We start from the raw sequence: 20813 nt of genomic DNA on the forward strand, positions 1-20813 counted from the left end.
CGTCCCCGGCTGGTAGTACCTGGAGGCGAAGTCTCGGCATTTGCTGTTTTCGGCGGTGGCGAACAGATCTACGTCCGGAGTTCCCCACCTTGCGAAGACTTCTCCTAGTACTTCGTCGTTTATGACCCATTCGTGGTTTTCCTGAATCAGTCAGCTCAGTTCGTCTGCCTGAACATTCTGCACACCTGGCAGATGGGTGGCCGTTATCGTCAGTCCTCGGGCCAGAAGCCAGCGCCAGATCGCCTGCGCCTCCTGCGACAGAGTGCGGGATCTCGAGCCCCCCTGCTTGTTGAGGTAATACATCGTGGTCGTATTGTCCGTCTGAACAAGCAGAGAGTTGGTCTGGAAGGACGGGTGAAACGCCTTCAGTGCCAAATGAACAGCCCTGAGTTCTAGGAAATTGATATGGTATGTGGACTCCATCGGGGACCACGTCCCTTGAATCTGTAGGTCTCCGGAGTGTGCTCCCCATCCCTGGAGAGAAGCATCCGTCACGATAGTCTGTGTGGGAATGTCCTTGTGGAAGGGAACCCCTCTGAGGAGATTCTCCTTTGAACACCACCACTTCAGAGACTGAAGAGCATGTAGAGACAGTCGTATTTTGTCGTCCCAAGATCCTCTCCTCTGGTCCCACTGATCCTCCAAGCACTCCTGCAGCGGTCTCATGTGCAGCCGCGCATGTGGTGTCAGGAAGATACAAGAGGCCATCGACCCCAGTAGAGAAGACACCGTCCTCACTGTCGTAGACGGAGTGGACATGAGAGCCTGAGCCTTTCGAAGGAGTGATAATCGTCATTCCTCCGAAGGAGACACGCTTGCTGACAGCGTATTGATGGAGGCTCCCAAGTACTGAATGCACTGGACCGGAGTCGGAACAGACTTGGACATGTTGATATGCAATCCCAGCTTGTTCAAAAGAACGCACGTCTTCTGGAAATGTGCTTGAGCTTCTGAGAAGGAGTAGGCCTTGATCAACCAATCGTCCAGGTACGGGTAGACAAACACCTTGTTCTTCCGTAGGTGTGCCGCTACCACTGCCATGCACTTCGAGAACGTCCTGGGCGCAGACTTCAGCCCGAACGGAAGTACCGTGTACTGATAGTGATTGGTGCCGACTTGAAATCGCAGGAACTTCCTGTGTTTGTGTGCAATGGGCACATGGAAGTATGCATCCTGTAGGTCTATGGCGCAAAGCCAGTCCCCCTGTTGCAGCTGAGGATAAATCTGATGCAACGACAGCATGCGAAACTTTTCTCTGCGAATCCACTTGTTTGCCTGTCGCAAGTCCAGAATGGGCCTGAACTCGTTCTTGTCCTTCTTGCGGACCAGAAAGAACCGGGAGTACAGACCTCTTCCTCTTTGAGACAGAGGTACATCTTCTATCGCCCTTTTCCTTAACAGGATATCGGCCTCCGCCTGGAGCTCGCGCAGCTGATACAGCGAGCTGACCGGAGGAATCGATGGAGGCGGACTGGTGAACCGAAGACTGTATCCATTGCAAACAATATTCAGCACCCACTTGTCCCGAGTAATTTTTCTCCACTCTGCCAGAAAAAATTGAACGCTTCCCCCCACCGGAGCGGGTAACGGATGAAGGGGAAGTAACCGCTCAGGGTCGAGACCCGGCCGGGCCCTTGTTCGCGGTAGAGGACTGCTGTCCACCTCTACCCCTCTGACGTTTTTGGAAGGGTCTTCGGAACTGCTGCTGTTGTTGCTGCTGCTGTTGCCCAGAAGACTGTCCTCTTCCTTTCCCCTGCGAGCCAAACCGCCGTTGGAACTGGCGGTAGGGCTTTTTGTCCTTGGGTTTCTCCAGACCCACAGCTGTCAGGGTTTCAGCCTCGGCCTTCATCCGGGCCATTTCGTCATCTGCATGTTTCCCGAAGAGTGTTTCACCGGAAAACGGCAGATTTGCCACACGTTGTTGCGCCTCAGGCTTGAGTGACGTAAGCCTGAGCCAGGCATGGCGGCGCTGGTTGACCCCGTGACCGTAGCCATGTGCGGCCAACAGCGCTATGTCTGCAGCGGCACTGATGGCCTGGTTGCAAACCAGCATCCCTTCCGAGGCAATTTCCATGAAGTTCTCCTTCCTGTCGCGCGGAACCAGGTCCGCGAACTGTTCCATCGAGTCCCACAGCGCACGGTTGTACCGCCCCAGCAAAGCCGAATCGCTGGAGGCTTTCATCGTGGTGGAAGAGGTCCCACAGGCTTTCCTACCAGCGGAATCAATCCAGCGACTCTCCTTATCCGGTGGCACCGTGGAGGACGGGGAGGTAGAATGCAGTTTCCTGGCCGCCGTCACTATCACCGAGTCGGGCACCGGGTCCACACGCAGGAAGGCCGGGTCCGAGTCAGGAGCACGGTACTTTTTCAGGAGTCTTGAAGGAGCAGCCTTCACCACCGCCGGTGTAAGGAACAGCACTTCCGCCGGTTCGACCAGTCCTGGGACCAACGGCAGAAGAGGGCGAGACAGGTGCTTCTTGTGAAGCGTCTCGAATATCACCGACGTCGTAGGTGTAGGAGCCGTCACCGTGATACCCAACTTCGCAGCCCCCCTCAGGAGCACCTTCTGGAACGTGCCAATGTCGTCGATCGGGGACACCCTAGTCTCCGGAGAATCCAATAGAGTAGGTGAATAGGAACGGGTCCTAGATGATGCTGTACGAGACCTGGACCTATGCCTCCTGTGGCGATGTCTAGATCTGGTGGAGGACCGGTGTCTGCTCCTCGACCTGTCTCTCCGTCTGGAGCGCGACCTTGACCTCCTAGGCCTGGGACGTTCAGCCGGTTTCCCCGGGGCGGACGTCTTGGGCTTGGGTGGTTCCTTAGATTTAGGAGTCTTCTTAGGAGGGGTCGGAAGCCTGGGTAACGAGACCAACCTCGGTGGGACCGGTGGCGGCTTGTCCGGCACAGGGGTCCTAGGCCCTGTTGGAAGTGGAGGCAGAGGAGGCAACGGAGGAGGGGTTGGAGCCCTCGGAGGTGGACCTCTTGGCAACGGAGGAGGAGGTGGAACGACCTTTTTCGGGGTATACACCACTGAGTACGCCGATCCCGGCGACCCGCCATCCTTTCCGGACTGAGGGGAGCCCCCCACAGTCCTAGGCCTGCCATCACGACCCCACGACGCCGAAGAACGGTGACCAGGAGTCGAACGTGGATCCCTCGACGTCGAGCGCCCCTTCGGCGTCGACCGCCTGCCATGCCTCGGCGTCGAACGGCTTCTATGCCTCGACGTCGATCACGACCATCTCGACGACGACCCTTTATGTCTCGACGGCGATCTCTTGTGCCTCGACGGCGACCTCGACCGCCTCGACGGCGATCTCTTCGACCGCCTCGACGGCGACCTCGACCGCCTCGATGTCGACGACTTCTGCACCGGAGATCTCTTCTGCCTCGACGGCGACCTCTTCTGCTTCGACGGCGGCCTCGACAACGAGGAACCCCTCGACGACGATGATGTCCTGTTCGTCGACGGCGATCGGCGGTGTCGCCTCGACGGCGAGCGCCGACGCCGGGCCCGTCGACGTCGTTCACTCGACGTCGACGACGACGATGAAATCGTCACTGGGTTCGACGGCGGCCTGTGTAAGTCCCTCGACGTCGACGGGCGACGTTTTCTCGACCCAGAGCCCTGGGGAGACCGGGAACTGGCCGTGGACCTTCCTCTTGACGTCGTGGTCAGTGCTACCGACCCCGACGGAGACTGTGGACGTTTGCTGGACTTCCTGCCCCTGGGGAGCCCCCCAGAGGCCTCATCATGGGCAGATGAAGCCCCACCAGACCCACCTTGAGCCTTCAGCCTTCTTTCCTAGAGGCCCTGAAGTCTGATCTTCATTCTGTCCTTCAGGGTCCTGCCAGAGAAGCCTTTACAGATCTCACACTCCTCTGGAACATGGGAAGAGGGCAGGCAGAGGATACACACCTCATGAGGGTCTGACTTAGCCATCTTCCTGGAGCACTCCGGGCATTTGTCAAATAATGAAGGCATATTTGACAGAAAAAGAGTGCAAAAACCAAGAAGAAAAGCCCAAAAGTACTTAGAAAGTACTCAATATCGATCTTTAGTGAAAAAACACCAATAAACCCTTGAAAAGGGAGAGCTCAATGCTCCAGGGTCCTGCTTGCAAGAGCCGGAAAAAAGAACTGAAAGTAACTGGGACCTGCAGTGCATTCTGGGATACTGTGAAGTTCTTGAAAGTTCTCTTAAAGGCACAGTATCCTGTTCTGAGCCACATAATGGCAGCCTATGGGGCTTGTCTGTCCAGGTCCTCCTCTCTATCATTCCAGAGGGTTTTTGCTTTTTAAGCAAGGGAAATCTGTACAGGCTTTGCTGTTTTGTGGATTTTTTGGTGGAATTTCTAGTTGAAGTACTGGACAGTGTAGCCTTTTTAGGCTGCATTATCTGTCTTTAAATTCTCTCTTAAGTGTCTGTGCATTTCTGCATCTTTTCGATACTCTAAGAGATTATTTTTGATTGCTCCGGGGTCCACGCACATGGGCGGGACTATTCACTAGATTATGACTATACACAGAGATCCCCTACTACAGAAAATGTATTCCACACCAGACCACAAATTTCTCTCAGCATCTAGCATATCAGGAGTTAGGACATTAGGCTGCAAGTGTGAAATTCACTACCTCAGGTAGCAAGTTAAAGAAACGCAGCTGTTGCTGCTCAGTCACTAAGCAGGAGGTGTAGACTGCAGAAAACCAACATAGTTCTCCCTCCTGCTGCTGAGATAGGCAGTCCTCCTGAAGAGGTAACAAGATCAGAGGGCAAATGTTCAGGCTAAAGAAATCTGGGTGTCACACCCTCCAAGCCCAATCCTGGCTATCAAGTTGATTTGGCTCTGGTCATACATGATTTTCTTCAGAATTTGAGGCAAGAGAGGCAATGGCAGAAATGCGTAAAAGAACTCTGGAGGAGCAGAGGTAAGGCCGAAGGACAGCACAACTATTTAGAAGTATTCCAACCCTACCTCAAACCAAAGGTAGCACCTGTGGGACTGCAGGACTGGTATACAAAAATCGCATCGTGCAAGTCCAAGGACACAATCCAGTCTCCAGGGTCCAAGAGGTCCAGTATAGGCTAGATGTCTCTGTCCTTCCTCAGCACGAGCGAGTAGCTCGTGTAGCACCACTTGCCCCTCTCAGAGTCTGGCAATCGTTCGATGCCAGACAAGGCAATCAGGAGAATGACCTCCCACATTTGGGTTGTAGCATGGTCTGCCAAACTTTGCTCTAGTGTTTGGGAATTTGAGGCAGCATAGAAATGAAAGGTGGGATGAAGGCACCTTTGAGCGAACTATTAAAAAATAAACTACTGGTCCGATGTCCTGAATTACTATTCAGGGAGGACATTTCTGAACCCGACACTCTACCAGCTGACAGTGGGTCTGCAAGGTAAAATGACAATGACTTGAGTGCCACAGCAGCAGAGGAAAGGGAACTAGATGAATGTTGCCCTTCCTATAGTGAAGTGGTTCCACCACCTCCATGTCATTTGCCCAAAAAAGGCAGGACCAGTTGCTGGCAAATTGATGTTGCTGATAAACTAGGCCTCTGGAGTTACCCCTAAAGGTTCTGTACTGCTGATAGAATGTATTTATTTATCACGTTTTATATAGCGCGAACATGATCCCGAGGGATATCAGAGCGCTTTACAATTGGAGGGAGAGGAAGGTAAAAGTTGCAGTACATGTGTCAAATCGGGATACCAAACAGAGCACATATCAAAATAGAACTCACAGAACAAGAACGGCTACAAATGAAGGGGTTGACAATTGGCTATATAATGACATTAATCCCAAGGATCGTGCTGCTGCAAGAATACCTATAAATCGCTTAAGCTCGGAGTTACCCTTTTCACAAAGAAGTCTTGTCTGTCAAAGGGCATGCCTACAAGGGATGCTTGGATGTCCCTAGAAAATCCAGTTACCCATATCCAAGCGTGCCATCTAAGCACAACGCTGCTGCTGATAGCGTGGGCAATGCAACCAAAGTTGTCTAGGCCATGGTGCAGTACATAATTTGCTGCATCATGAATAGTTTGTGCAAGAGATGCTCTGATGACTTCCAATGCAATGCTCCCCAAACCTGGGTGTATCTGCTTGGGCGGCTTGAGTAGGACAGCATTTGGATTCACATTACCCGTCCTTGCCTTTACCACAAGGTTTTCAGGCCTAGGGTGTTGTGTCAGAAAAAGAGGGTCACCATTGACCAGTCTGTGTAGCCTGGCTGCAGGTTGACTGACCGAACATGGTTCTGAACCATAAGGGTGTCCGCGAGTGCCTCGTTAAAGACAACAGAGGCACTAGTTTTAACTGTAGGCAGTTGTAAATCTAGCAACTCTGCCAGTCTGCCAAGAAAGTGATTTCCCCTATTGGTGGGCCAAGTCTTAGAGCCGGGGTCTAACCCTTTGACATTATGAAGGCCTAGGTAAACTCTTTTATCAGTGTAATACATACAGAGCCACTGCAATACCATTGTTTTGATAAAGATTCCCTATTTTTCCAAACTGGTGTGGTGTCCATTTGTAGTATTTTCACTGTGTTACTGTAGGTTTGCACAAATGCTTTACACACTGCCTCTGAGATAAGCCTGTCTGCTTGTGCCATGCTACCAAGGTGGTGGGCAGGGGTTGTCTAAGGGCGTTACTCCCTTACTGTGACTAGAAGCAAGGGTCCCTACTTGGACAAAGATGCAAACCATTGAAAACGGAGGCCTCCATCCTTCTTCACCACCAGGAAATAGCAGGAGTAACAACCATTACTGACTTCTGTTGCAAACACCCTCTCAATAGCCCCCTTGGTCAAAGAGGCTTGAACTCTTGGTCTACTGCAAGATGGACAGATGGTCCTCTGTCAGATGTTCCGAGGAAGGGGGAAGGTGCGGCCAGAAAGGGTAGGACGCACCCCTTCCAGACAATTTGGAGGACCCACCTGTCCCAACATTATGGCCTGCCAACATGGTACTAATCAATGGATCTTGCATTGAACTAGGTGGCCGTGCTCCACTAAGGGGAAAGCTAAAGGGGGTTTGCAGGAGGGGCTGCGAGGTGGAGAGGAAGTGTACTGCCTGCTGTGGTCATTCTTTCTTTGAAGCACTCAAGAGCAGTGTCTGCTTTAGCCCCAAAAAGCAGAGTCCCATCAAAAGGCATGTCAATAAAGGCCAACTGGACAGCGCGCAAAAATCTGTTGATCTGAGGATAGAAAATTTGTTACAATGGCTTGCTCAATGGACTGTATTAATACCACATCGGATAGTAAATTTCGCTGCATCATATAATAATAATAATAATAATCCACATTTGTAAAGCGCACAATCACCCGTAAGGGTCTCTAGGCGCTGGGGGCCGTCGGGAAGATTAAGCAAGCTATTGCCCAGAGTCACATGGTGCTGGGCTAATCTGCTGCCGGAGCCGGGGATCGAACCGTGATCCCCAGATTCCGGAGTCAGTCGCCCTGGCCGCGGCGCCACACCTCTTCCACATCATGGCCATCTTATATGGCCTGTGTCAGTACAGGACAAAGGTCTTCAGGGACACTTGGAAGGACTTGAGCGACAGAATCCCAGAGAGAGTGAGGATAGCAGCCCAAAAACCAGGTAAGCGGGCAAAGGTTCCGGTACAATGGGCACTGACTCGGTCACTTTTGGGGCGGCACAGACTCTGAGTGGGAGAGCATAATAGGATGCACATCGTCTTGCAGCGTTGTGGAGTTGGCCCTGGAGTCGATGTTCCAGGAACTGAAGTGGGCCTTGGAGCTGGAGGTAGTGAAGGCGCTGGGTAGAGGTTTGGTGGCAGTAACAAAGGGTCCAACTGGCGGTGGTGTTGAACCCATTGAACCCATTGTTAGTATCCCAGATGGAGGGCCTTTTGGCTCCATGGGGTCCGCAAACGGTGCAGAGGGAGTCAAAAGGGATCCGAAGAGTCACAACAGGACCTTGCTGAACTCTTGGACTTGCCTTGTAGTTACAAACAGTCCCTGAAACTCTGGTTATGCCGGGACAACTTGCCAGAATGGCTTTGACATCAGAGTGAGATCAAGGCATAGACGCCCACTCACCTTCTCGGGAGTACAGAGTGGCAGGAAGGGGCTGAGGCCTGGTAGGATTTTTTTTTTTTTTTTTTTTTTTTTGATTTTTCAAAAACCTTTATTTGTATTCTTAAGATGTACACCGCTATTTAGCCAACAACCCGGGGGCAGGCAGCATATGTTTCATCCTTCAAAGATCAAGTTAGCAATACGTGTACATTTTGCACTTTGGTAATATAGTATATACATACAACATCTAACATAAACCCACGTGAGACATTGTCACAGGTCAACCCAAACAGTTTCCATTAATTGATCCCAAGTCTCGCCGCCAGCAGTCCCTGGTAGTCTGCATGAAGCCATTTTCCTCACCCCTCCCACTCCTCCTCCGTAGGTTTCCACATTACTGCCCTCAGTCACTCTCATCACCTCCCGAGTGGGCTAGCCAGTCCACCATTGGCTGCCAGATATCGGCAGGCCTAGAGCGGAGTGGCATCATTTCCCAATACGCCGACAACTGGTCTTTGCAGTACAATGCAGATTTTAGCCAACCAGATATCGTAGGTGGGGACTTTTGTTTCCATTTAAGCGCTATCTGCCGCTTGGCAAGCAGGAGTAACATCGCCACCAGCTTTCTGGACGCGCTCAGCACCGGCAGCACAAAACCCAGTAGACCTAACAATGGGTCAGGACCCAAGGGTATATGCACCATCAAACCTACAGTGCGAAACACGCTCTCCCAGTATGCACCTACCGGGCCACACACCCAAGACAAATGAAAAAATGTGGCCTCCCTCTCACCACATCTCCAACAGGAGGCGTCAGCTGTCAGTCCCATTCTCACCAGTTGCAAGGGTGTACGGTACGTTCTGTGGAGATAATTGAAGTGTATGAGCCTGAGTCTGTAATTTGGGGATAGGTGTTCTAGTTGCGTGCAACAAAACGTCCATTGTTTTTCCGATATTTGTATACCCGCCTCCCGCTCCCAGGCCATCCTCGAGTCAGTATGTGGGACAGGTGTCGTGTTCTGTGTGGCTCTGTAGATCCTCGTTATCAATTTGTGTGAGGAGGCATTCGAGAGAACATCCTCCAAAGCCGATAGTGTCGGCGGTGCCTCCGGGAAGCCCGGGTATCTACGCTTGCACGCAGCCCGCAGTTGGTAATACAATAATAGCTCCGTAGCCGTCGGGGTCGTAGAGACAGTCATGTCCTGAATCTCTATAAAATTGTCATCCGGGTATAGGTCCCCGGCCACCTTCAGACCTCTCTCGCCCGCTCTGCGGACCACTGCAGCGTCCGTGAGTGGCTCCAGCAGGGGGTTGCCGTCCAGTGGCATACTCGGGGCATACATGTCGCTCACTCCCGCCCGTTTGGCTATACCCGCCCATGCCCAACGCACCATCTCCACTGTGTCTACGTCCTCATGCGATCTCGTATATTTTTTGTACACCGCCGTCCTGATGGGGCATGGGGACGCCACATCTATCTCTATAGCTACGTGAGGTTGGTACGGGATCGGGTGGTGCCAGTAGTAAAGATACTGGGCTTGTGCGCTATACGCATACAGCTCAAAATCCGGCGCAGCTAATCCACCCTGCCGGAACGGGAGAGTCAGGAGGTTCCAGGCCACTCTAGGTTGCCGACCCGCCCAGACTAATTCAATGACCGCAGAGCGGAGCCTGCTGAAAAACGCCCTTGTTAACGGCAGAGGTATGTTTATGAATAGATACAGGAATTTGGGGACCACCACCATTTTGGCAATAGCTATGCGACCCGTCAGCGAAAGTGGAAGAGTCTTCCACTTTTTTACTTTGCCCTCCAGCCAGTCCATTGCCACTCCAAAATTCGAAAGCCAGATGTCTTGTACGGTGCGGCTCACTCTAATGCCCAAGTACTTGACTTCCTCCACGGCCCAGTCAATCTGAAATTCAGTGTGGCACTTCACCGTGCTATCCGTTAGTGGCAGCATGGTCGACTTCGACCAATTGATATTAATCCCAGTGAGGCCGCTATATCTTAGTACCTCCCTCATCAGCGGATCGAAATTTGCCTCCGGGTCCATCATGTAAATTGTGACGTCGTCCGCATATAGGGAGATAAGCAGACCGCGCGACGTGAAGCCGATGCTCCTCTGGGTGTGGTGTTGCCGCATACGTGCCGCAAGCGGCTCCGTAGCTATGGCAAACAGTAAGGGAGAGAGCGGGCATCCCTGCCTCGTCCCTCTCGTGATCTTTATAGAGTCCGAAGTCTGCCCGTTAACACGCACCCTTGCAGTCGGGCGATTATACAGGACGCCGATGCGTCTGGCAAACAGCGGGCTGAAACCCATTCTAGTGAAGAGTGCGTAAAGGAACTTCCACTCCAGGGAGTCAAAAGCCTTAGTCGCATCGAGTAGCGCGGCGGCAGCTTTCGACTTGGGGTCCAGGTAGTGGAGTAGCCCAAACAGGACTCTCAGGTTGTGTGATGTGGATCTCTCCAAGACAAAACCCGACTGATCCGACAGTGCTATTTGCGGCAGCATATATTTAAGCCGATCTGCCAGCAGTTTCGCATAGATCTTGGCATCTACATTAATGAGCGAGAGGGGTCGGTAAGAATCTGGCTCAAGAGGGTCCTTGCCTGGCTTGAGTAAGGTGATGATCAGTGCCTCGCGCATTGACTGCGGAAGTATCCCTGATTCGACCGCTTCCTCGAAGACCCCGTGTAATTTAGGTACCAGAATATCTGCATATTCCTTGTAAAATTCTGACGTTAAACCGTCTGGCCCTGGTGCTTTACCAGGCGGCATGCTCATTATTATTGCCCGTATGTCCTCCTGCGAGAACGGTAAGTCCATGTATTGTCTGGCCCCATTGTTAAACCAGGCCAGGGCGATTGTGTCCAGATAGTCTGTAATGGTTTGGTTGTCAGGTGTAATCTTGGACGTGTAAAGTGTGCGGTAGTATTCTGTCATGACCCCGAGGACGGCCTGGGGCTCCCTCACTACGTCTCCTCCCTCATCTCTGATCTCTAGTACATAGGCCGCACCCTTGGGAGTACGAAGCATGTTGGCCAGCGTCCTGCCTGCCCTGTCCCCCTCCCCGTATCGTCGGGCCTGCCCATCTTTTGCCAGAAAGGACACCTCTCTGTCTTCCTCTTCTTGGTATTGCGTGAGCTTCGCACGAAACTCAGCCCTCACTCTGTCCGTAGGTGTCTCTCGAAGTTGCACCTCAAGCGCTGCTAATTCAGTTTCTAATATTTGTAAGGTGCCCCTGATGGAGCGGAGTACCCCCGTCTTCAGTGACATGCAGCATCCCCTTATCACCACCTTACATGCCTCCCATAGCGTGCCCGGGGAGTCCACCGACCCCTCGTTCAGCTCGAAGTATTCCTCTAGTTTTTCCCTCAATTCCAGGCTAAATACCTGGTCTCGAAGCGCCCTTGTAGGGAATCTCCAGCTGAAAGGCTGGATGTACTGTGCTGGGGTGGATAGTGTAAGACAGACTGGCGCATGATCAGATAGTGAACGTGGTAGGTGTGTTACATCTGTCGTGAGTGTGTGGACATCTCCGGATAACAGCCAGTAGTCGAGTCGAGACCACGCGGCTCTATGCAGTGTTAAACATGTGCCTTCTCGGGCTCCCGGGTGCAGTACCCTCCAGGAGTCTATCAGTCGAGCTTCCGAGATTATATCCCAGAGTGTGGCCGCCGCCTTGGGGTGGTGTTCCCTAGCTGTACCCTGCCTGTCCATCGTGTCTGAGAGCACCACATTGTAATCACCTCCCCACACAACCGCTGCCTGCCCATGAGCCTGTACTTTGTACCAAAGGTCGTTATAGAATTCAGGGTTGTCATCATTAGGACCATACACATTCACCAAAATCATCCTCATACCACAGAGATTTCCTACCACTATTATGTACCTCCCCTCAGTGTCCAATTTCACCTCTGCCGTCGTCCAGCGGAGACCCCTCCTAATGAGTATCGCCACCCCCCGGGAATAGTTGGAGTAGTGTGCATGCAGAGTTTCCCCCCATCTATTACTACGGAGCAATGCAGCGGCATTTGCAGTCAGGTGAGTCTCTTGCAAGAAGCATATGTCTATATTTTTCCGCAGCAAGTAGGCTTGAACCAGCCGGGCCTTACGCCTATCATTCAAACCGCGCACATTCCAGGTTAACAGATTAATGTGAGCCATAGCTGAAATTGTGAGTTTGCATTGTCACTCCCTTCTGCAACGTGTGCACTAGGATACAGCACAATCTATCATGAGTAGTCATCATGCAATGCTGGACAACAGATGATCTCTGGGGCCTATCTCGTTCAACTGTGGTGGTAGTCGCTGCCTGTGTCTCTAGTCTCTCAACAAAACAAAAAGCAACAGCGCTCTTCAATCCCAAACCCCCCCAGCCCCCTCCCGCTCCAACCCCCCAATCAGGTCGTGCAATTCTGTCCCTCCCCTCCCACCCAAACATCAAACACCCCGTAAGGCATCTCAACAGTTCAAGTCCAATGGGAGTCATCCCTCGGGGAACGCGGGTCGTACGCTCTCTAACCCTGTACTTTTGCCAGGGCGACCGAGCGCCAGCCTGACAGTGCTCCCGTGTGGACCTCTTCCCCGTAATTTACATGTAACTATATAGGTCAACTTATCTTAACATGGAGGATCTGCAGTGTCCCAAGCCGTCAGCTGGCCCCCCGGCCTCTGCATCGTTTGGTGACAATACTGGTAGTTCGAAGTTCGCTTCTCCATCACTCTATGTCACTCAGGGCAGCTCTCGCTTACGGTTCTTCAGGAGACGGCTGATTCTTTTGGTCTCGTGACAGTTGCTTCGCGTATTTCAACGCTGCCTTGGCGTCCACAAAAAATGAAGGTTTGCCCGGGCCCTGTACTCGCAGCTTGGCGGGGTAAATTAGCGAATATTTGGTTCCAATTTGCTGGAATATCTTCTTGGCCGGGACGAATTCCCTCCTCGCTGCCTGAACCTGCATGGTGAAGTCCGGGAAGATCGAGATGTGATTACCCTGGTATTGGAGGTCCTTAATATCTCTCGCCATGCGCAGAATGGTGTCACGGTCCCTGTAGTTCAGAATGCGCGCTATTATTGCTCTCGGCGGTGCACCCGGTTGAGGCTGAGGGCCCAATGTCCTGTGTGCCCTTTCAACCAGGAACATTTGGGAGAGGCCTGTCCAGAACAGTTCCGACATCATGGTCTCCACATACACTTCCATTTTTGCTATGTTGGTCGTTTCTGCCACACCCGTTATGCGGACGTTGTTGCGCCTTGAGCGGGCTTCTAAGTCCTCGTTCTTCTGCTGGATCAGCGTCAGGACCTTATCCATGCCACGAATTTTCCTGTCCATGGCAGTATGACTCTCTTCCGTTTCAGTCACTCGCGTTTCCAACACGTCCACACGACCATCCTGCTTGTCCATACGCCTGGTCAGACTGTCCATGCGAGCCGCCAAGTCGTCCATCTTGTGATCTATCCCCTGGAGACTTGTTTTGAGTTCCTGAAACATGGATTTAATTTCAGATGTTTGCGCGCCCCCATTATCATTCTTGGCTGCCTCATCTTCCGACTGTTCCTGGCCAGCCGTCTTCTGTTTGGTCCTGTCGAAGGTGATCTTCGGCTGCCTCGTATCTGGTTTCCCCATCTCGCCCGGCGATCTCGACAGGGGGAGCTCAGGGATCCCAGCAGTACGTTTGCGCCGTCTAGTAAGGGCTGCAGCCTGGGGTTCCGCGTTCAGCCAAGGCTTCTCCAGCCTTCCCCAGCAGATTGTTAAGACTGTGCACGTTTGTGTATCCTGCGGTTCGGGGCCAGGATACCCCCTGAGGTGCCCTCTGCAAACAAGTCGCGGCTGTGGAAAAGCCCTCACAGGGTCCGGCAGCACAAAATGGCGTCTCGCGCCAAAACACCAGGTTCCGCTCCGCTGTGCTGACCGCACCAGCCGAGCCCAGGGTCTAGGTTACAATCTTGTTTCGCCACCTCGAGTGTTCAGCGGCCCTAGGGGGCAGTGTGCGAGTCGGTGTTCTTGTCGGGGGAGGGTTCCGCGGGAGGTACGCTCGCATCAGGTGCGTCCGCCCGCCCCACCACTCAGTTCGGCTTTACGCTGGGTCTGCAGAACAGGTACGGCACCCCCGCACCTGACAGGATCTTGACCCGTTGTCAGCCTCCCCCGTTGCGCTCCTTACCGGGTCGGCTTCCAAACGGGTCGGCAGTGCGACTCTCCGACCACTCCGCCGCACAGTGTTTCCCCGCTCCGGGCCAGTCCCGCACGCTACTGCTTCTCCGGATTCACGGAGTGACTGGTCTCACTCCTCGAGTTCCGCCTCAGCTTGGTTCGCCAATTTGCAGCGCTCACCCCGGCTTCTGTTGCGCCGGCCGCGCAGCTCCGGACTCCTCACTTCCCTCTTCCGGCTCACTCGAGGTCCCGGCTTCCGTCTTGCTACGGGCCGTCACACCGCTCTCAGTCAGCCCGCTTCAGTCCGGGGCAGTCTAACTTCCCGCTTCGATTTTTCTCCGCCAGCAAGTGACCCCCGCTACTCTGCGGGTCCTCTGAGTGGGAGAGGTCCGGGACCCTCGTCAGATTGATGGATAAATGTCGGATTTATTCGCTCGGTCGGCGGAGCTGCGGGTTTAAGCAGCCATTCCGCCTCGCGTCCAAGCCACGCCCCGGCCTGGTAGGATTTTTAATGTTTTTTCCTGGACGTACCAATGGATCTGGAGCACAGTGACGATCAACCTCCGGACTGACTTCTGGACCAGTAATGGGATAAGGACTGACCTTTAAATTAGGACTGTTCCAGACGTTGGGTTTTTTGATGATTCGCGAAATATAGCTTCACCTAGCGATCCCAAATGGTCTTTGGATTCATCAACGTGCAGCACCTGTAGGCCTTAGAGTCATGGCGTGAGCCGAGGAAATCTTGATGAGGATCTGTCACAGACATTTGCTTGTGACAGTTGTTACAAGGTCTTATACTTGCTGTTTTGGGAAGTGACATTTCCCCTGCTCACTCAATACATTTTGAAGTAAATATTGATAAAGACGAGAGAGATAGTTCCAGATCTGCATCTGATTGTGTAGAAAGACATTCAATGACATTATCATGAAGGAGTAGAACCTTTAATTGCTCTGCACTTCATTTCTGGATCGGAATGCCGTCAGTGCAGAGCTGCTTGGCATGCAGAGGTGCTGCTACAATGTTTCCAGATCCAGTCTGACGCCTGGCAAAGTATATAAAAGGTGAGGTATCTGTGATTAGAAGCCTCTATCAGAAAAACAAACAAATTGCCAGAATAGTCTCTGGAACTTAAGAAAACTACTTTATGTGTAGATCTGATCTTTTTAAAAAAGGCAGAATGCCACCGCTCACACTGAAGTTAGGGAATGGCTGAAGTTGGTGGACCCATTGGATGCTGAAGTGGGTGGAAGAAAAATGTCACGTCTTTGACAACAGATCAATTGATACAGAGGGCTGGCTGAAAGGCTGCGCATGCAAGCATAATATACATATAATTTAAGTTATCCAGACCAGAAATAATGCAGATTACGTATGTAACTGATATCCTGAAACATTTCTGTATTTATTCTTCACCTATTACATAGAACGCATAGCATGCTCTGTAGGATTAAAAATAGAACACTTAAAACATTACAGTGATGACAGCATTAGTAAACGAAACTTACTTCGTCATATTTAATCCAAATTTGACTTCAAGGAACTTCAAAATGTTCCCATTTTCTTTATGGGGAACAACTGCCTTAGGGAAAAAAATAAACGTTTTAAAACTCATAAAACATTTGTTTTAGTCATGTCGTTGCTGCTTCACAATATACAGTTCTGTTTATAGGAGGGAAACCTTCCTTTGTTTCTCAGTTTCAATACTCGCAAGAGGGATGTGGCGAGTACAAGGATTTAAGGTTTGCTTCCTACTCCTATTGATCAGAATAATTCACATTTCTTTATTTAGGATTTGTTTTTCCAAAAAAGTAAACAATTTCACATCCTAAAACACCCATGCTAGAAACAAATTTATAACATTTTCAATCCATAAAGTAATAACATGAATAAGGCATTTCAAATGAAACTTGCTGCATATACTCTTCTTAGATGACTGACTTTCATTCTATTCTAAATCCAAACGCATTCATATAACGCAATAATGAATGGACGCATGTGCTTGATTTTGTGTAATACGACTTTAGAGACTTATGTGACAGTGTAAACTTTATGAGCTATACAAAAAAGAGGGTCAACATAATCAAACCAATCAAACCATGTCTGTGGAATGAGCGTCGTTATTATAGACAACATCTGAATGTTTTCACCATTATGTGGAAACAGAATTAATTGGTGGTGGAAAGTGATTGTTAATCACGTATTCCCTTAAAAGTAATGTTTTTCAAGGCTGCATGCGTAGTCAGCATGAGTAGTCGGCATTTTTCACTTGCTGCAAATAAATCTATAGCTGGCTTCCCTCAATTCTATGGCAGGACCCGGAGGAGAGGGTTATGCTTTTCTTTCTTCGTTTATTTTTTCAGCAAACACATCAACATGTCAACAAAAACGTAATTTCCCATAACCCCCTGGGAAAAATGAAGTTGCAATAAAAAGGTCCATTAACCATTCAGTAGCAGCGAGTGTCTCTTAAAGGTCCTTTCCCTCTTCTACTGACCTGTTTGTTCGCTGCTCACAGCTCATGTCGGATAAGTGTCGGGACACCGAACCCCTTTGATGTTTTTGTGCTGTTTTGCTATATACGGTCTCCCATGTTTTTGGACTGAGGCGCTTAGGACGGCGGCTGGTGACATTTAAAAGTGGTGGGGCGTTAAACAATCGTCGTACTACACTGCAGCGAGCAAGCAAGTCTGAACCACCTGGATTCTCTCCCCAGACAAAATTTTCAAGCAAATTTGAGAGTATGACACTATCCCGGAAGTGCTGCAGGCTGTGCTCAAAATATATATGTATCACAAATCATTGACGTTGTATTGAACCCCCATCCCCCAGCAGGCCCCTGCGTAACACCCATGCTGCCTCAATGCCCAGTTTAAGGTATTTCTATACTCCTGAGAAGTGCTGGCCATCACCTGGCTTGTCAGCAAGGCCCTGTTTCAAGTTTGCCATGCAAACCCTTCAAGCCATTACTGCGCTACACAACCTGTGCATCTATTTTGACAAAATGAAGCACACCGTAGCATATCATACCATAAGGAAAAACCACACAGTATAATAAAAAGATTTGTAACATAAACTACTGTCATTTACATAACATAGTGCATTCTAACAAACCATTGCATAGCATAAAGTAGCATAACACATATGTAAAGGGTAGCATACCACAAAATAATATAACGAAATGAATTGTAAATGAAGAGATGTAATGTCCATAGCTTAACAAATAGCACCCCATCATAACGTGCCAGAACCAAAAGAAGCTTAACATCGATTAACATAATTCATAACGTAACAGAACAGAAAGACATGCATCAGAAGGGAATGCAAGCAACACAACGTAAAGTGGTCCAACGTAACACAACCTAGGAGTATTTGTACTGTCACCAGCAGAGCTGTGGGTGGTGCAAGCTGCAGAGGCCTCCTGAATCTTGTTTTTTTTTTTTTTTATAAATTAGGCACTGGTTGATGCCTTTATATACGGGACCAAGAAAACAACGCAAGTTATAATAAACTACAAGAGGCTGTTTTGTACTGCAGATTACATTTTTTTTTTTCAAACAGTGACAGAATACTTTAGCAGCCATACCTTAAAGACGTGCTTCTCGAGAATCGTGAGAAACCAAGGAAACAGATAATTTTTCAACACAGATAATGTGTGAACCCTTTATCACAGCTTTGTTCTTGCTCCAGCTCTCAATGAGAGGGCTTCGGTATGGAAGTCCTCGGGATAGCTCCTCTAATAACTGAAGTGCTCAAGGGTTGAATATGTTCTCAAAACGGGTGTCAAATGCCCAGATGTGCATCCACAAAGATAACCATTTGTGATCAAAAAGAAAAAAAAGACAGTTGTGCTCTTACCCAGAATAAAACAAATCCCTGTGTAAATGGAAAGAGATATGTTTCCATATAAAGTGACTTTGGAAGTGCATGGTGGTATTCCAGAACACATCCAAATCATCCCAAAAGCGAACTGCAATAGGACCCTGCTGGAAAGCACTTTTCTATCAGGGAAAGCCTACTTTCCAGCCTCAACTATTGCAGGAGAAAGCCACAATATAATGTCATAAGGTGTAAACGCCATTTTGTCAGTTCGAGTGAAACATCTCTCCAAGGTGCTGGAAAATTGTTGGAATTGTTCTAGCTAAAGTGTTTTTTCCTGAGTGAGGATGTGCGTTACTGAAGCCTTTGCTCGAGCCTCGAAGCAAGGCCAGAGATACTCAATACAGGGCTGCGTGTTGCGCAGATGTTCATCGTGCACGTGTGCACAGAAACCGGGCACGGAGGCCACTTCCATATTCTCGGAGTGCGAGAAACAGAAACATAAATGGTAGTTTTTACCGTTTATGTTTCTGCTTTCTCGCAGTGCGAGAAAGCAGTGGGGCAACGCCCCCACGCTCCAATAGGGGAGCCGCCACTTTTGAGAACAATAGGCTGCGGGAACGCTTCGCCGCTCCGTCGCGGCCGCTCATCAAATCAGTTTCCCTCATTCTTGAGTGCTTTGGGGCCTGGGCACATGGCGATCTACCGCTAGAGGGAGATCAACCATCACGGACAACCCTCCCTTCAATTTCCCTGCATTGCTGAGTGCCTTCGTAGAATCGAGCTCGTTGGTCCCTAACAGCCTAGAACACCCTGCAGGGTAGCAGTGTTTAAAGGAGTGGTGACTCCTATTTAAGGGCAGACACTGCCCAGGCTGCCAATTGTCAAGTAAAGTGCCTGTGGTTTACTGAGGGCGAGTTGTCTACTGGAGCACACACCCCTCTATCTTCTTGTAGGCCTCACAAGACCTGTAGCCTGCTACATTACCCTTATTCATTATTTTGAGACCTTACAAGGCCAGTAGTCTGCTATACTAGGCCTTAAAAGGGCAGTGGCCTAATGCATGACCCCTCTCCATTATTGTAGGCCTTTAGCCTGCTACACTATACTCCTGGGGCCTAACCCCCACAGTGCATAATTCAGATGGTTTGCTCAGTGGCTGCACAGATGACAGCTGAATTTTCAAAAAGCATCATGAGTGAAGATTCCATTTAGAATGTGGAATCAATGTAGTCCTGAGAGCTCTTGAAAGAATATGCAACAATCAGGTGGTATTGTCAGTAATGTTCAGTCCATCTGGATGCAGTAATTTTAAATGGTACATCCAGAGGTTTTGTCTGGAGTCCAGGAGTTCTTCCTTTAAGACATGTTTCACAAGGAAAATCTTCAAATTTGATAGTAACTGATCCACAAGGTTAAAATGATTGGCTACAGGCTGGCCAATTTTCTTATTAATTAATGACCATTTGTGGTTCCTGAATTGTGTACGGCGGTCATTCACTGTTTGGCCTACATATTGTGTTACAGGTCTGGCATTGGCACTGAACAACATAAATAATGCATGTTAAGCGACATGTAAGATGGTGTCTTATTCCATAGGTCCTTCTCATAACAGAACTTGTTACTGATGAGGTTTGCAAAAGGTATTCACACGTGATGCACCTTTTAGAGTCACAGCAATGAACCCCTGCGTTTGTTACAACTTGCTTGAGTTCAGCTCTCACAATAAGAGATCGTAAATTGGGCGCTCTGCGGTACGCCATGACTAGCGGTTTTGGAAAAAACCTTTTGTAATTTTTCACAAGGGGACAGTAAGGGAAATGTTTTTTGCATTATATTTCTGAGTTCAGAGTTGATGGATGATAGTCAACCACAAATGGAGTTCTGTCACTTTTGCTTCTGCTGTTGGTATTCCAAATAAGTGCTTCCTGGGTAACTGCAAAGACTTGTCAATTTGTTGTTGTATGATAAGCAGAGGATAGACTCGACAACTACCCAGAATATATATATATTCATTCTTACATGGCCGAGTATACTTAAATCACCGGCCTCATGGAGGATTATAGGGACTAATATGCGGAAGACAAAGCAGTCTCATACTTCCCCATCACAGAGGAGTCCTCTGATGCGGTGAATGGCTCATAATACAAGCGGTCTCAGACGCAATTGCCTCCCCCTGGAGAAAAGATGGATTAACATGGCACAACTGTGCCTACAACCCCTCGCACCGAGGGAAGAACTTATTGGGTCATCAGGCTGAAAATCTCCATGGTCTGCCTCTGCCTCCCCTCCACGAAAAAGCCCACAATCCTCAGAGGTGGATCTAGATGCATTTGCTAGGTTACAAAAGGCAATGTTAGGCACCAACTTGAGCAAGACTGTGCCCAAATCACATTTTGAAAAGTTTCAGCGCTCCGTCCATCATTTCCTTGTGTTTGCGTTTTTCTCCCTAAGGTCCTCTAAAAAGTTCAAGGGTTCCACATAGAATTCTACAAGTCCCCTTTTCAGCATGCACACCTTCAGGCTCTCCATTTTTCTTAAAAAGAGGCCAGACTTATTCAAGTGGAGGTTCAAGAACTCCTGGCCAAAGGGGCACTTCACCCATCCAACCCACACCCCTTTTGTTTTCTAAGCAACACGTCTCTGGTTCTGAAGAAGAACGTGGTTCAGAGCCTGGTGATCAATCTCCAGGAATTTAATGGGTGGTTGATTTACCGCTATTTCAAGATGGAGGGCATCCACCTCTTTCGCAACCTACTCTGTCCCAACGATTGGATGGTCTGGCTGGACCT

The 20813-nt window shown here is 49.8% G+C and overlaps 1 protein-coding gene across 1 annotated transcript in view; it reads right to left on the reverse strand.

Moving 5' to 3' along the window:
- The window catches only part of DPY19L4 (dpy-19 like 4), a 672410-nt gene that overhangs the window by 344348 nt on the left and 307249 nt on the right, over positions 1-20813 (reverse strand). Inside the window, exon 11 of the mRNA XM_078687017.1 lies at positions 15711-15784. Within this exon, the coding sequence (XP_078543143.1) occupies positions 15711-15784 (74 nt within the window). The remainder of the gene's footprint in view (positions 1-15710; positions 15785-20813) is intronic.

Source organism: Lissotriton helveticus, chromosome 4_1, assembly GCF_964261635.1.
Source record: "Lissotriton helveticus chromosome 4_1, aLisHel1.1, whole genome shotgun sequence".
Lineage (NCBI taxonomy): Eukaryota > Metazoa > Chordata > Amphibia > Caudata > Salamandridae > Lissotriton > Lissotriton helveticus.